Below are 13,360 nucleotides of genomic sequence, written 5' to 3' on the forward strand. Positions count from 1 at the left end.
ATTTATTGCCATGAGCATCATTGTATTTAAAAGTCATATTCAAACATACAATGTGTACAACTATTTCCAAATAGGAAAGAAGAATTAACATTTTCAAAATACTAATTATAAGCTAGGAATATTAAAAAGAACCTTACATACGTTATACCACAATCTATGAAATAAGTGGTGTTATCTAAATTATACAAATGAAGAATCTAAGAAGTATTATAACATCAACGAGATGACAAACGAGGAACCTCCAGGCTCTCATTCACCCATGGAGACACTGAATTAGCAATATACAGAACAAAATGCTTTTGTGAGAAATCTAGAGACTAGTTAAGTGGCTGCAGCACCCAGGAGAGAGCATAAACAAGAGAAGGAACTATTCACAGAAGGATAAGCAAGGACCTAGTATTTTTCTTACCCTAGCCCCTCCCCCAACTTGGCATAGTGTGGTGAGATTTGGAGAATACCATCCAAATCCTGGCTCCTTCCTCAGGTCAGAAGGAATAGAGTTGAACTTCAGTCCAGCATTGTGGCTTATCTGTGGGCTGTCTCACCTGGCTTGGGGTGCTGACAGGAACAATGGCATAGTTTGGATACCAGGTTGGAGACCGCTGAAAAAAGAGGTGAGTGCCCTGGTTTTTTATTGTGGCAGAAACTGAAATTCCACAGGCAGGCTTCAGGGAGAGGAAGAGATTAAGGACAGAAGAATATAACAGAAACCAAAAGCTCCTGAGAAGAAACAGGAAATTAAGATAGCTAAAAGCACTCATACATTCTAGAATAAAAGCACATATACAACCTCAATGAAGACCCATCCCCAGAAAAGATCTGAGAGGTCCCAGAACCTCTAGCCAGGTTGATTGGTGAAGGTCTTCCCCTGCATGAGGCCAGTTATAAAGACTGGGAGAGGTAGATGTCTTTCAAATAGTCAACAATCAACAAAAGATCACAAGGGTTGCAAAGAAACAAGGAAACATGGTCCAATCAAAGAAATAAAATGAAGCTTTAGAAACCAACCATAAGGAAATGCAGATCCATAAACTGATGGACAAAGAACTTAAAATAACTACCTTAAAGACGCTCAATGAGGTAGAAGGGAATACAGATAGGCAAATAAGATAAATCAGGAAAACAATGCATGAACAAAATGAGAATAGTAACAAAGAGATAGAAACCATAAAATATAACAAAATAGAATTCTAGAGCTGAAAAATACAACAACTAAACTGAAAATTTACTAGAGGGGTTCAAAATTAGACTTGATCAGACAGAATAAAGAGTCAGCTAACTTGAAAACAAATTATTTGAAATCACTGAGCCAAAGAAGCAAAAATAAAAAAGAATAAAGAAAAGTGAAGTGAGCCTAAGAGGCTATGGGATGTCATTAAGTGGATAAACATATGCATTATGAGAATCGCAAAATTATAAAGGAGGGGGGAGTGAGAGAGAGACAGAGAGAGAGAGAGAGAGCTTATTTGAAGAATAATAGCTGAAAACTTCCCAAATCTAAGGGAAAAAATGGACATAAAATTCAAGAAGCTCAATGAATTTCAACTAGGATGAACTCAAAGAGACCCACATTGAGAAACATTATAATCAAACTGTCAAAAGTCAAAGACAAAGAAAAAAATCTTGAAAGTAGGAAGAGAAAAGCAACTTGTCATGTACAAAGGAGCTTTCATAAGACTGTCAGTGAATTTCTCATTAGAAACCTTACAGACCAGAAGGAAATGGGGTGATATATTCAAAGTGCTGAAAGAGAAACAAAAATCTGTCAATCAAGAATACTGTATCTGGCAAAACTGCCTTTCAAAAATTAAGGTGGAATTAAGACCTTTCCAGACAAACACTGAGAGAGTTCATTACCACTAGATCTACCCTACAGGAAATGCTAATGGCAATCCTTCAAGTTGAAACAAAAGGCATTAGACAGCAACATGAAGCCATGCAAAAGTACAAAGTTCTCCAGTAAAGTTAAATATACGGATAAATAGAGAATCTGTATTACTGTAATTTTGGAGCATAAATCTAACTTTAATTCTAAAAGACAAAAGCATGTACACAAAAAAATCTATAAATCTTTGTTAATTGGTATATAAATATATAATTTGTGACATTAATAACAAAATGGAGAAGGGGTGGAGCTATAAAGGTATAAAATTTCTGTATGCAATTGAAGTTTGGTTGTTACCAGTTTAAAACAGATTGCTATAACTTTAAGTTGTTTAATGTAATAGCAATGGTAACCACAAAGAAAATACAGAATATACACAAAAAGAAATAAGAAATGAATCAACGCACGTCACTACAAATAAAAATCAACAAAACACAAAAGGCAGTAAGAGAGAAAATAAGAAACAAAGAAGTGGTCAGGCACAGTGACTCATGCCTCTAATCCTAGCATTTTGGGAGGCCAAGGCAAGAGGATTGCTTGAGGCCAGGAGTTCAAGACCAGCCTGAGCCAGAGTGAGACCCCCTCTCTAGAAAAAATACAAAAATTAGCCAGGTGTGGTGGTGCACACCTGGCGTCCCAGCTTCTCAGGAGGCTGAGGCAGGAGGATCACTTGAGCCCAGGAATCGGAGGTGGCAGTGATCTATGATGATGCCACTGCACTCTAGCCCAGGCAATAGAGCAAGACATTGTCTAAAAAAATAAAATAAAAAAAATAAAATGTCATTTTTTTCTTTCATGTCTATGTAGACTTATTTGATATCAGCTTGGATTCTACCATTTCCACCTGCAAGCAGTCAAGTAAAATCCATTTCTCTATGCTAACTTTTAGGATGCAGAAATTTAGTACGTAAGGGTCAGTGAAAGTGAAAGAGGTCCAGCAAAAATTCCCTTCTTTTTTCACTTTGGATCATCTCTCTGTTGCAGACTGCAGACCCCTAGGCACAAGAGGATGAAGCCCCATGTATACACTCCATTATTCTATTGGTTGCTGGGATAGTAACACAGCTTTGAAGGAACTATTAAGATTACTATTGGCTGGGCTCAGTGGCTCACGCCTGTAATCCTAGCTCTCTGGGAGGCCGAGGCGGGCGGATTGTTTGAGCTCAGGAGTTCGAAACCAGCCTGAGCAAGAGCGAGACCCCGTCTCTACTAAAATTAGAAAGAAATTAATTGGACAACTAAAAATATATAGAAAAAATTAGCCGGGCATGGTGGCACATGCCTGTAGTCCCAGCCACTCGGGAGGCTGAGGCAGGAGGATCGCTTGAGCCCAGGAGTTTGAGGTTGCTGTGAGCTAGGATGATGCCACGGCACTCTAGCCGGGGCAACACAGTGAGACTCTGTCTCAAAAAAAAAAAAAAAAAAGATTACTATTAAGACAAAATTAATGACATTATCATTATCATCATCATCATGAGGTTCATACTTAGCAGTCTGCTGGAAACCATATGTTTATCTGAAAAAAGTCCTCCCTGAACTAGAATAAAGATATAGTCAGAAGCATAAGCCAGGCACAGAAAGACAAATGTTACATTTTCTCACTCACACATAGAAACTAAAAAAGTTGATCTTATGGAGGTAGAAAGTAGAATGACATTTACCAGAGGCTGGGAAAGGGATGGGAGGAGGAGGATGAAGAGTGGTAGGTTAATGGGTACAAACACACAGTTAGAAGGAATAAGTTCCAGCTTTTGATGGCAGAGTAGGGTGACTATAGTTAACAACAATGTATTATAGTTTTTCAAACAGCTAGAAGATTTGAAATGTTCCCAACAGAGAAGAATTATAAATGTTCTAGGTGACGAATATCCTAAATACCCTGACTTAATCATTACACATTCTATGCATGTATCAAAATATCACATGTACCCCATAAATATTACAAATGTTATATATCAGGTTTTTTTTTAAGCAGAAGCAGTGAAATAGTGTAGTGGACAAGACTTGAGTTAGAAAGCCTTGCTCTGTAGTGTATCACATTTCCCTCAGCTTCAATGTTCTCATCAGTAAAACGCAGAGACAGCCCACTTGCTGCATTGCATTATTGTACCTATACAATGAAATCATGTAGGTAAAGCACTCAAAACAGTGTTCAGCACACACAGTAGGCGCTCTATGGATTGTATTATTATCTTCACCACCCAGGTCTTCAGTACACAGTTACAGGCTGGCTCTCTCTTTAAAGACAAAAGAATGTACTGCTGTCATTTTAGATACTAAGTTTCTTCATAATTTTACCTTCATATCCTCTCTCCACTCATTCATACCATAGCTCTTAGAAATTTCTGGCTGGAAAATCTGCATTTTTGCCATGGCTGTAGCCAGACGAGTTAAAGACTGACGACCACTCCCTCCAAGTCCAACAAGCAAAGCATTTCCACCAGACTGCTTTAGAACTCGACATATTCTTGATAAATGTTCCAAAACATACCTACCATGAAATAACAATCTCATTATAGATGACAATAGAAATGTAAATGTAAATTTACATGTAACTATTGTTTCGTTCTCCTAGAAGAATGTGCCTTTGTTGTCCCATATGTTAACTATCCCAATTTTAAACAGCTTATCATCAAAAAGCATGATTTTTCAAAGGCAGTTACAATTGTATCCTTTGATATAGAGGAAAACTAAAAGTTCAAATTCAGGAAATTTAATATATAAGTTATACAAATAAAATGAAATCTTAGCTGCTTAAACTGGCAGTACATTACTGCTTTTATTAAATACATTTCTTCAATCTCTTAAGATTTCTATGTCAGAAATAAGAAATTAGTTGTCTATAAAATAACAAATTCAGAAAAAACATTTAGCCTCACTAGTAATTAGGAGAATTAAAATTAAAACTACAATGAGATAACATTCCACTCTCCTTACACTGGGAAAACTTACAAAGTCTGGCAATCCTAAGTGTAGGCAAGGGTGAAGAACAATGGAAGCTCTTAAAAGTAATAATAATTTTTGAAGATATTTTGGCAAAATTTATTTAACAGTAAACTTAAAGATGCTTATATACCATGACACAATAATCCCACTTCTAGGAAAATAGCCTAGATAAATTCTTACACATGTACCCAAGGAGATATGTATATGAATTTTCAAAGCATTTTTTATAAGAGCAAAACCTAAAAGTTTATCTCAGAAGAATGACTACATTGTGGTATAATTATATGATAGAATGAATATAGTAGTAAATACTCATTTTTTGTGACTCTCACAAACAATATGGACTAAACCAGCTTGCAGAAGATTACACCCAGTATTATACCATTTATATGCAGTTTTAAAAGATGCAAAATAAGACTATGCATATACGTTTAGGAACATAACATACACATGTACAAAAAAGTCCAAAGAAACATGAGTTTCTTTTTACTACTACAGATTATGATGGAGGATGCAGTAAGGGAGGGTGGCTACAATGGGACACTTTAAATAAGTTGCTAATATTTTATGTCTTAAGCTGGATGGTGGATAAAAGGTTATTCACTGTGTGTTTCTCTATACCTTTTTGTACATTTTAAACTCTTCATAATAAATCTTTATAGATAGCAATTTCAACTGTGAATACGAAATATAGGTACCTAAAAATGACAAGATTCATTCTTGTTTTGTGAGTTTGATTATATTCATCTAAGCATTGGTCCACAATATCACTAAAACGATGAATATTTGGAATTTCAATATAAACTCTATCATCTCCTTCAAGGTCGGGATTCATATAGTCACCAAACATGAGATTTCTTAAGTCCTCTTCAGTTACCTATAGAAAGGAAATCAACAAGTTTCAAAACCTAAAATTTTTTCTAAAGTAGATATAAGAAAATGTACAAAATTTTATTTCATCAATGTTATGGAATGATTATTAATTGGATACTTAGATAATTCTTTTAAACGTTAGGGTAGTAAATAATAGCTTTGTAAAATTAATACCTAAAATTATATCCTTGGGAAATAAAAAGAAAAGTAAGCTTTTTTCCTATCATATAAGTTCTGTTGTTTTTTTATAGAAGCTGGAGAAGTCGTTCTGGAGGATTCCCATTTACTGAGTAGTTACTAGGGGATGGTCACCACGTTAAGCATTTTACGTCTATTATACCATTTAATTCCTAGCATACAAAGTTTTATTCTTTAAAAAACTTCTATGTTACATACATTCCTGTGAAGAAAATATCAAAAGAAGCACCTATCTATGAGGAAAGCTAAAAAGTATGTTAATTAAAAGCAATAATATTTTTAAAAGATAAGTTAATTGATGGTGACGATTCACGCTGTTAATACTGTTTTAACTTGATATGTTTGTAATCACTTAACATACTCACTGGTGCATTCTCTTTCCTCAAATGTGAAAAGATAATATCAAATGATTCTTTAAAATGGTCCTTTATAACAGTTTTGGTTAATTTGAACAGCCAGTTTCGATCATCATCATTAATAAGGCGATCATAAAACACTCGGAGGACCTCATGCACGAAGAGACGGATCATAGTGTGCTTGCTCTTCACAGCATCTCTTCCAATGAGTAAGCAGCCCCGGATGACACGCGAGAAATCACGCAAGTTGAAAGTATAATGAGATTTTGTGGGAGTAGGCAAGAGATTTTCCATGGATTGTTTATATACCTGAACATGAAAAAAGCAACAAAGCAAAAATAAAATGCTTATAATCAGCAAAGTCGTGTAACAAATGGTTTATTATACAAAATATTTTATTTATTCTATCAGATTATATTGGCTTGATGAATTGTATAGTCCTAAGCCTAGCATGGTGTAAATGTTTATTTTGATTTACAGCGCTCAACCAGGCATTGTAAAGTTGAAGGAACGTAATATTATCTGATTCCATCCAAGCCCAGGAAGTGACATACTTTCACTTCCCAGTTATTAGGTTGTTCCATTTAACAGTGAATGATCTGGAGTTAAATAGTAGAAAACTTAAGTAGAAAATGCAATTAGATAACTCACTCTGAAGCATTCCAAATGAAGAGGTTGAAATCATTTTCTCTTTACTACCATTGACTTCAAAACAAATAAATTCATTCTCTCCCTTCCCTTCTCTCCCTTATTCTCTTTCTCCACCTTCTTCCTTATGTCTTAATGGACTATAATATGGAAATGCAGTATATTTTTATTATATGCTGAATTCTTTTTTTTTTTTTAAAGACAAGCATGAAGAATGGGAGGGAAGTAGAGAAAACTGACAAATATCAGAGTAGGAAGCTAACAATCAGGGAAATACCTATGATATGGTAATTTCTGGTTCTGGAATGGTTTTCTTATAACAGCCTTGCAAAATAGGTATTATATCCCGTTTTAATGATTAAAAATACAAATTACTTGCTCAAGGTAATATAGCTAGTAAATAGCAGTCAAGGCTCAACCCCTGTTAGATTCCCTAATTTCAAAGCCTGTGATTTACCTAGTCTCGAGTCTTCTGAAACATTTCTCTGATACTAAAGACCAAAGTAAATGGCTATGGGGAAAAAATGTTAAAAAAATTTTAAAAAGCAAGGGCCAAATGAGGGAAATATGTCATACTAAGACATTTCACAATGTATTATTTGCTCACCTCCATAGTCCCACTGACTATCTGGTTCCCAGTTACAAAGTACTCTGGAGAAAATTCACGAGTCCTGAGGTAGAATGCTACAATCGACGAGAAGATTCGAATCATAGTTTCGTCACTAAAAGGATTAATACCACAGACATTGAAATGTCGAATAAAACGAGGAGTGACCGGATTTCTCCCACCACCTGGAGGACCCATTGCAGCAATCAGTTCTATGTCAACCAAAGTAATTTTACTTGTGTCCTTAAGATCATACCTTGAAAAATACATAAAAAATTTTAAGCAATCTGTTAGAAAGACATTAAGATGAAATGAAATATGGATCTCCCTAGAAATTTAATCTGATTTTAGCTTCTCTGAAAGGAAGAACTTCAGATAATGTTTCAATTTTTTTTTTTTAAAGCAGAATTCTATTTTCCCTTCAGTGACACTGATTCTGTTGCCCAGATTCTGGGTATCTAGAATGACTCTTCCTTGGGCCCTTCCCTTTCTTTCCTCCTATTCTTCCTTCCAATTTGACCCTCTACGCTTTCTTTCTCCCTCTCTCTCCTTCCTTCCTTCCTTCCTTCTCTCTTTCTTCCTTCTTTCCTTCTCTCTTTCTTCTTTCTTTCTTTCTTTCTTTCCTTCTCTCTTTCTTCTTTCTTTCTTTCTTTCTTTCTCTTTCTTTCTTTCTTTCTTTCTTTCTTTCTTTCTTTCTTCTTTCTTTCTTTTCTCTTTTTTGAGACAGTGTCTCTCTTTGTTTCCTGGGCTAGAGCGCAGTGGCATCATCATAGATCACTGCAACCTCAAATCGGGCCCAAGCTATCCTCCTGCCTCAGCCTCCCAAAGTGCTAGGATTACAGGTGTGAGCCACTGCACCCCGTCCACTTTTTCTTTCTTATTTCAAATCCAGAAACATGGATGAGTGATCAATCCTATTTGTAGCTGGTTATAGGTATGGTGATCATATGTCCCATTTTGCCTAGGACAATTCTGGCTTGTGCTTGTTGTCCTGGAGTAATTATTAATAACAGTCCCCTTTTAATCTCAGAAATGTCCCAATTTGAGCAACAAATTATACAGTCACCCTAGCTATAGCAAATTCTTGATTTTCCTTTTCTCATCTCAAACCTGATCTTCAGAGCAGATACAAATGTCTAAATAGTACCTGTACATTTTGTTATATAGAAAGGGAACCATTATGGAATAATAAAGCTTCAAAGAAGTTTTAATCAGAAAGGAGTATGAAATGACACAATTTAGTTGGAAGCACTCAGTAAAAATGTTGTTATTTTCAATAGGCCATGAAGTACTTTAATACTGAAGCTCTTTTACAAAAACAACAAAAAAGTAAAAAAAACAAGGCTTGGGGGAAATCCATATTGTCACTCCTTAGTGTAAGAGCATACTAGGAGTATGAAAAGATGATTTGTCTCTTGGCAACAACCTAATAATCATCAATAGGAGACTGGCTAAATAAATTATGTTAAATATTAATAGCAAGATCCACACAACTAAATAATATTAAAAGCCAATAAAATGAATGATACAAATATGCACTGACATGAAAAGATGTTCAAGATAAATATTTAAGTAGAAATAATTTGTAAACATTACACGCAATATGAGCCTATTTTTAAAAATAAAAAGTATATTTATATAGAAAAAATCACTGGGGCATAGGGAATACACTATTAACAGAGTTTATTTCCTGGAGGAAGGATTCCAAGAGCCTGTAGTAATAACAAAATTGCATCTCTAAAACATGATGTAGCTTTGAAATTAGTCTACCCTGCCTTGAGATAAAAATCATGGCATATCAAGGAACAGGAAAGTACATTTAAGAGAAGGAAATGGCCAGTGTGGTGGTTCACACATGTAATCCCAGCATTCAGGGAGGCTGAAGCAGGAGGATCACTTGAGGCCAGGAGATTGAGATCAGCCTGGGCAACATAACGAGACCCTATCTCTACAAAAAACAAACGAAAATTAGCTAGATGCGGTGGCACATGCCTGTAGTCCTAGCTACTGAGGAGCCTGAGGCAAGAGGATTACTTGAGCCCAGGAGTTCAAGGTTACAGTGAGCTCTGATAGCACCACTGCACTCCAACCTGGGTGATACATGAAGACTCTGTCTCTAAAAAAAAAAAAAAGAAAGAGAGAGAGAGAAGGAATAAAGAATTATTAATCCAAACTAAAAGATGCTAACTACATCTTACATGTTAGAAACTAACCATATCACCAGGAAATTGATGTGGGAGGAGCGGAAGGGATATCTATAAAACTGCTGTAAAAAATATGGTGGTCCCAAATAGTCACAGAAAATATAGAGAGTTAAACATAGCAGAAACATACAGTGCTAATTACGGTTACTTAGGAGGCTACCCACAAATTCTCAACCCTGGGGGGATGGTACTTTGAAAGATGTAATCTGTAAATTATTTTCAATAATTCAAAATAATAGTTGAAAAGTACAGGCATACCTCATTTTATCGAGCTTTGCTTCATTGTGCCTTGCAGATATTGTTTTTTTTATACATTGAAGGTTATGGCAACCCCGTGTGGAGCAAGCATATCAGTGCCGTTTTCCAATAGCGTGAGCTCACCTTGTGTCTGTGTCACATTTTAGTAATTCTTGCAGTATTTTTAATTATTACTATACCTGTTATGGTGATCTGTGATCAGTGATCTTTGATGTTACTATTATAACTGTTTTGGGGCACCACAAACTTGGCTCATATAAAGTGGCAAACTTAATTGATATATGTGCATGTTCTAATGGCTCCACCAACCAGCTGTTCCCCTGTCTCTCTCCCTCTTTTTGGGCCTCCCTATTCCCTAAGACACAACAATATTGAAATTAGGTCAATTAATAACCTCATGATGGCCTCTAAGCGTTGAAGTGAAAGGCAGAGCTGAATATCTCGCTTGAAATCAAAAACTAAAAATGATTAAGCTTAGTGATAAAGGCATGACGAAAGCCAAGATTGGCCGAAAGCTAGGCCTCTTGCACTAAATAGCCAAGTTATGTACACAAAGGAAAAGTTATTGAAGGAAATTAAAAGTGCTACTCTAGTGAACACACAAATGATAAGAAAATGAAACAGCCTTATTGCTGAAATGGAGAAAGTTTGAGTGGTCTGGATAGAAGATCAAATCAGCAACAGCATTTCCTTAAGTGAAAGCCTAATCCAGAGCAAGGTTCTAATTCTCTTCAATTCTATGAAGACTGAGAGGTGAGGAAGCTGCAGAAGAAAAGTCTGAAGCTAGCAGAGGTTGGTTCATAAGGTTTAAGGAAAGAAGCCATCTCTGTATCATAAAAGTGCAAGGTGAAGCAGCAAGTGCTGATGCAGAAACTGCAGCAAGTTATCCAGAAGATCTAGCTAAGATCATTGATGAAGATGGCTACACTAAACAAAAGACTTCCAGTGTAGATGAAACAGTCTTCCATTGGAAGAGGATGCCATCTAGGACTTTCCTAGCTAGAGAGAAGAAGTCAATGCCTGGCTTCAAAGCTTCAAAGGACAGGCTGATTCTGTTGTTAGGGCCTAATGCAGCTGTTGACTTTAAGTTGAAGCCAATACTCATTTACCATTCCAAAAATTTTAGGGGCCTATGAATTATGCTAAATACACTCTGCCTGTGCTCTCTAAACAGACCAATAAAGTCTAGATGACAGAACATCTGTTCACAGCATGGTTTACTGAATATTTTAAGCCCACTGTTGAGATCTACTGCTCAGAAAAAAAGATTCCTTTCAAAATACTACTGCCCATTGGTTACCCAAGAGCTCTGATGGAGATGTACAAGGAGATTAATGTTGTTTTCATGCCTGCTAACAAAACATCCATTCTGCAGCCCATGGATCAAGGAGTAATTTTGACTTTCAAGTCTTACTATTTAAGAAATACATTTCACAAGACTATAACTGCCATAGTTAGGGATTCCTCCGATGGATTTGGGCAAAGTACATTGAAAACCTTCTAGAAAGGATTCACCATTCTAGATGCCATTAAGAACATTTGTGATTCATGGGAGAAGGTCAAAATATCAACATTAACAGGAGTTTGGAAGAAGTTGATTCCAACCTTTACGGATGACTTATAAAGTTTGCAGAATAAAAGGCTAATATACAAAAGTCAATCATTTTCTTATATACTAGCCATGAACAAATGGAATTTGAAATTAAAAGCACACAACACCATTTATACTAGCACCCAAAAAAATGTAATACTTAGGGATAAATCTAACAAAATATATACAAGAGCTACATGAAGAAAACTAGAAAACACTGATGAACTAAATCAAAGTATTGAATAATGGAGAGACATTTCATGTTTGTTGGATAGGAAGACTCAATATTGTGAAGATGACAATTTTTCCAAATTTGATATATAGAATCAATTTTATACCAATCAAATCCCAGCAAGTTATTTTTTTTTTTTTTGGATGTCAACAAGTTTATTCTAAAGTTTACATGGAGAGGCAAAAGAACCACAATAGTCAACACAATATTGAAGGAGGAGAATGAAGTCAGAGGACTAATACTACCAAAATTTAAAGCTTACTATAAAGCTTTAATTGTTTTTAATCAAAACTATGTGGTATTGGCAAAAGTATAGACAAATATATCAATGGAACAGAACAGAGAGCCCCAAAATAGACCCACATAAATATAGTCAACTGATCTTTAACAAAGGAGCAAAGGCAATATACTATAGACCAAAGATAGTCTTTTCAACAAATGTTGCTAGAAGAACTGGACATCCACACGCAAAAAACCAAATCTAGCTCAGACCTTATACCCTTTACAACAATTAACTCAAAATGGATCACAGACCTAAATATTAAGGGCAAAACTATAAAACTGATAGAAGATAACATAGGAGTAAACCTAGTTGACCTTGGGTATGGATGATGACTTTTTTAGATACAACACCAAAGTCATGATCCATGAAAGAAATAACTGAGAAGCTGGACATTAAAAAACTTTTGCTCTGCAAAAGACAATGTCAAAAGAAGACAGGCCACGGACTGGGAGAATTACAAAAAGACACATTTGTATATCCAAAATATACAAAGAATTCCTTAAAACTGAACAAGAAAGCCAACAACCCAATTAAAAAATAGGCAAAAGACCTTAAGAATCTGAAACACTGACAACACCAAATGCTAGAGAGGATGAGGAGCAAAACTAATTCTCTTCAATTCCTGATGGGAGTGAAAAATGGTACCACTATTTTGGAAGATGGTTTGGTGGTTTCTTAGAAAACCAAACATATTCTTTTCGTATTATCTAGCAATTGTGTTCCTTGGTATTTACCCAAAGAAATCGAAAACTTATGTCCATACAAAACTTGTACATGAATGTTTATAGCAGCTTTATTCATAATCGCCCAAACTTGGAAACAACCAACATGTCCTTGAGTAGGCGAATAGATTAGTTAATTGCAGTACATCCAACCAATGGAATGTTATTCAATGCTAAAAAAAAGAAAAGAGCTATCAAACCATGAAAAGACATGGAGAAAACTCAAACGTATATTTAGTAAGTGAAAGAAGCCAATCTGAAAAGATACATACTGTATGCTTCCAACTACATAACATTCTGGAAAAGGCTAAACTATGAAGACAGTAAAAGATCAGAAGTTGCCAGGGGTTGGGGTGTAGGCAGTAATGAAAAGACAGAACACAGAGGATTTTTACAGCAGTGAAAATACTCTGTATGATATTGTAATAATGGATACATTTCATTACACATTTTTCCAAATCCATGGAATGTACAACATGAAAAGCCAACCCTAAAGTAAACTATGCACGCCTGTAATCCTAGCTCTCTGGGAGGCCGAGGCGGGCGGATTGTTTGAG

At 35.6% G+C, this 13,360-nt stretch overlaps 1 protein-coding gene across 1 annotated transcript in view; it reads right to left on the minus strand.

Annotated features, from left to right (window-relative positions):
- The window catches only part of DNAH12 (dynein, axonemal, heavy chain 12), a 236,169-nt gene that overhangs the window by 98,601 nt on the left and 124,208 nt on the right, over positions 1–13,360 (minus strand). Inside the window, 5 exon segments of the mRNA XM_012640974.1 lie at positions 4,184–4,376; positions 5,530–5,708; positions 6,268–6,567; positions 7,514–7,769; positions 9,727–9,779. Of these exon segments, the coding sequence (XP_012496428.1) occupies positions 4,184–4,376; positions 5,530–5,708; positions 6,268–6,567; positions 7,514–7,769; positions 9,727–9,779 (981 nt within the window).

This window comes from Propithecus coquereli, unplaced genomic scaffold, assembly GCF_000956105.1.
Source record: "Propithecus coquereli isolate 6110/MARCELLA unplaced genomic scaffold, Pcoq_1.0 Scaffold1, whole genome shotgun sequence".
NCBI classification, from domain to species: Eukaryota; Metazoa; Chordata; class Mammalia; order Primates; family Indriidae; genus Propithecus; species Propithecus coquereli.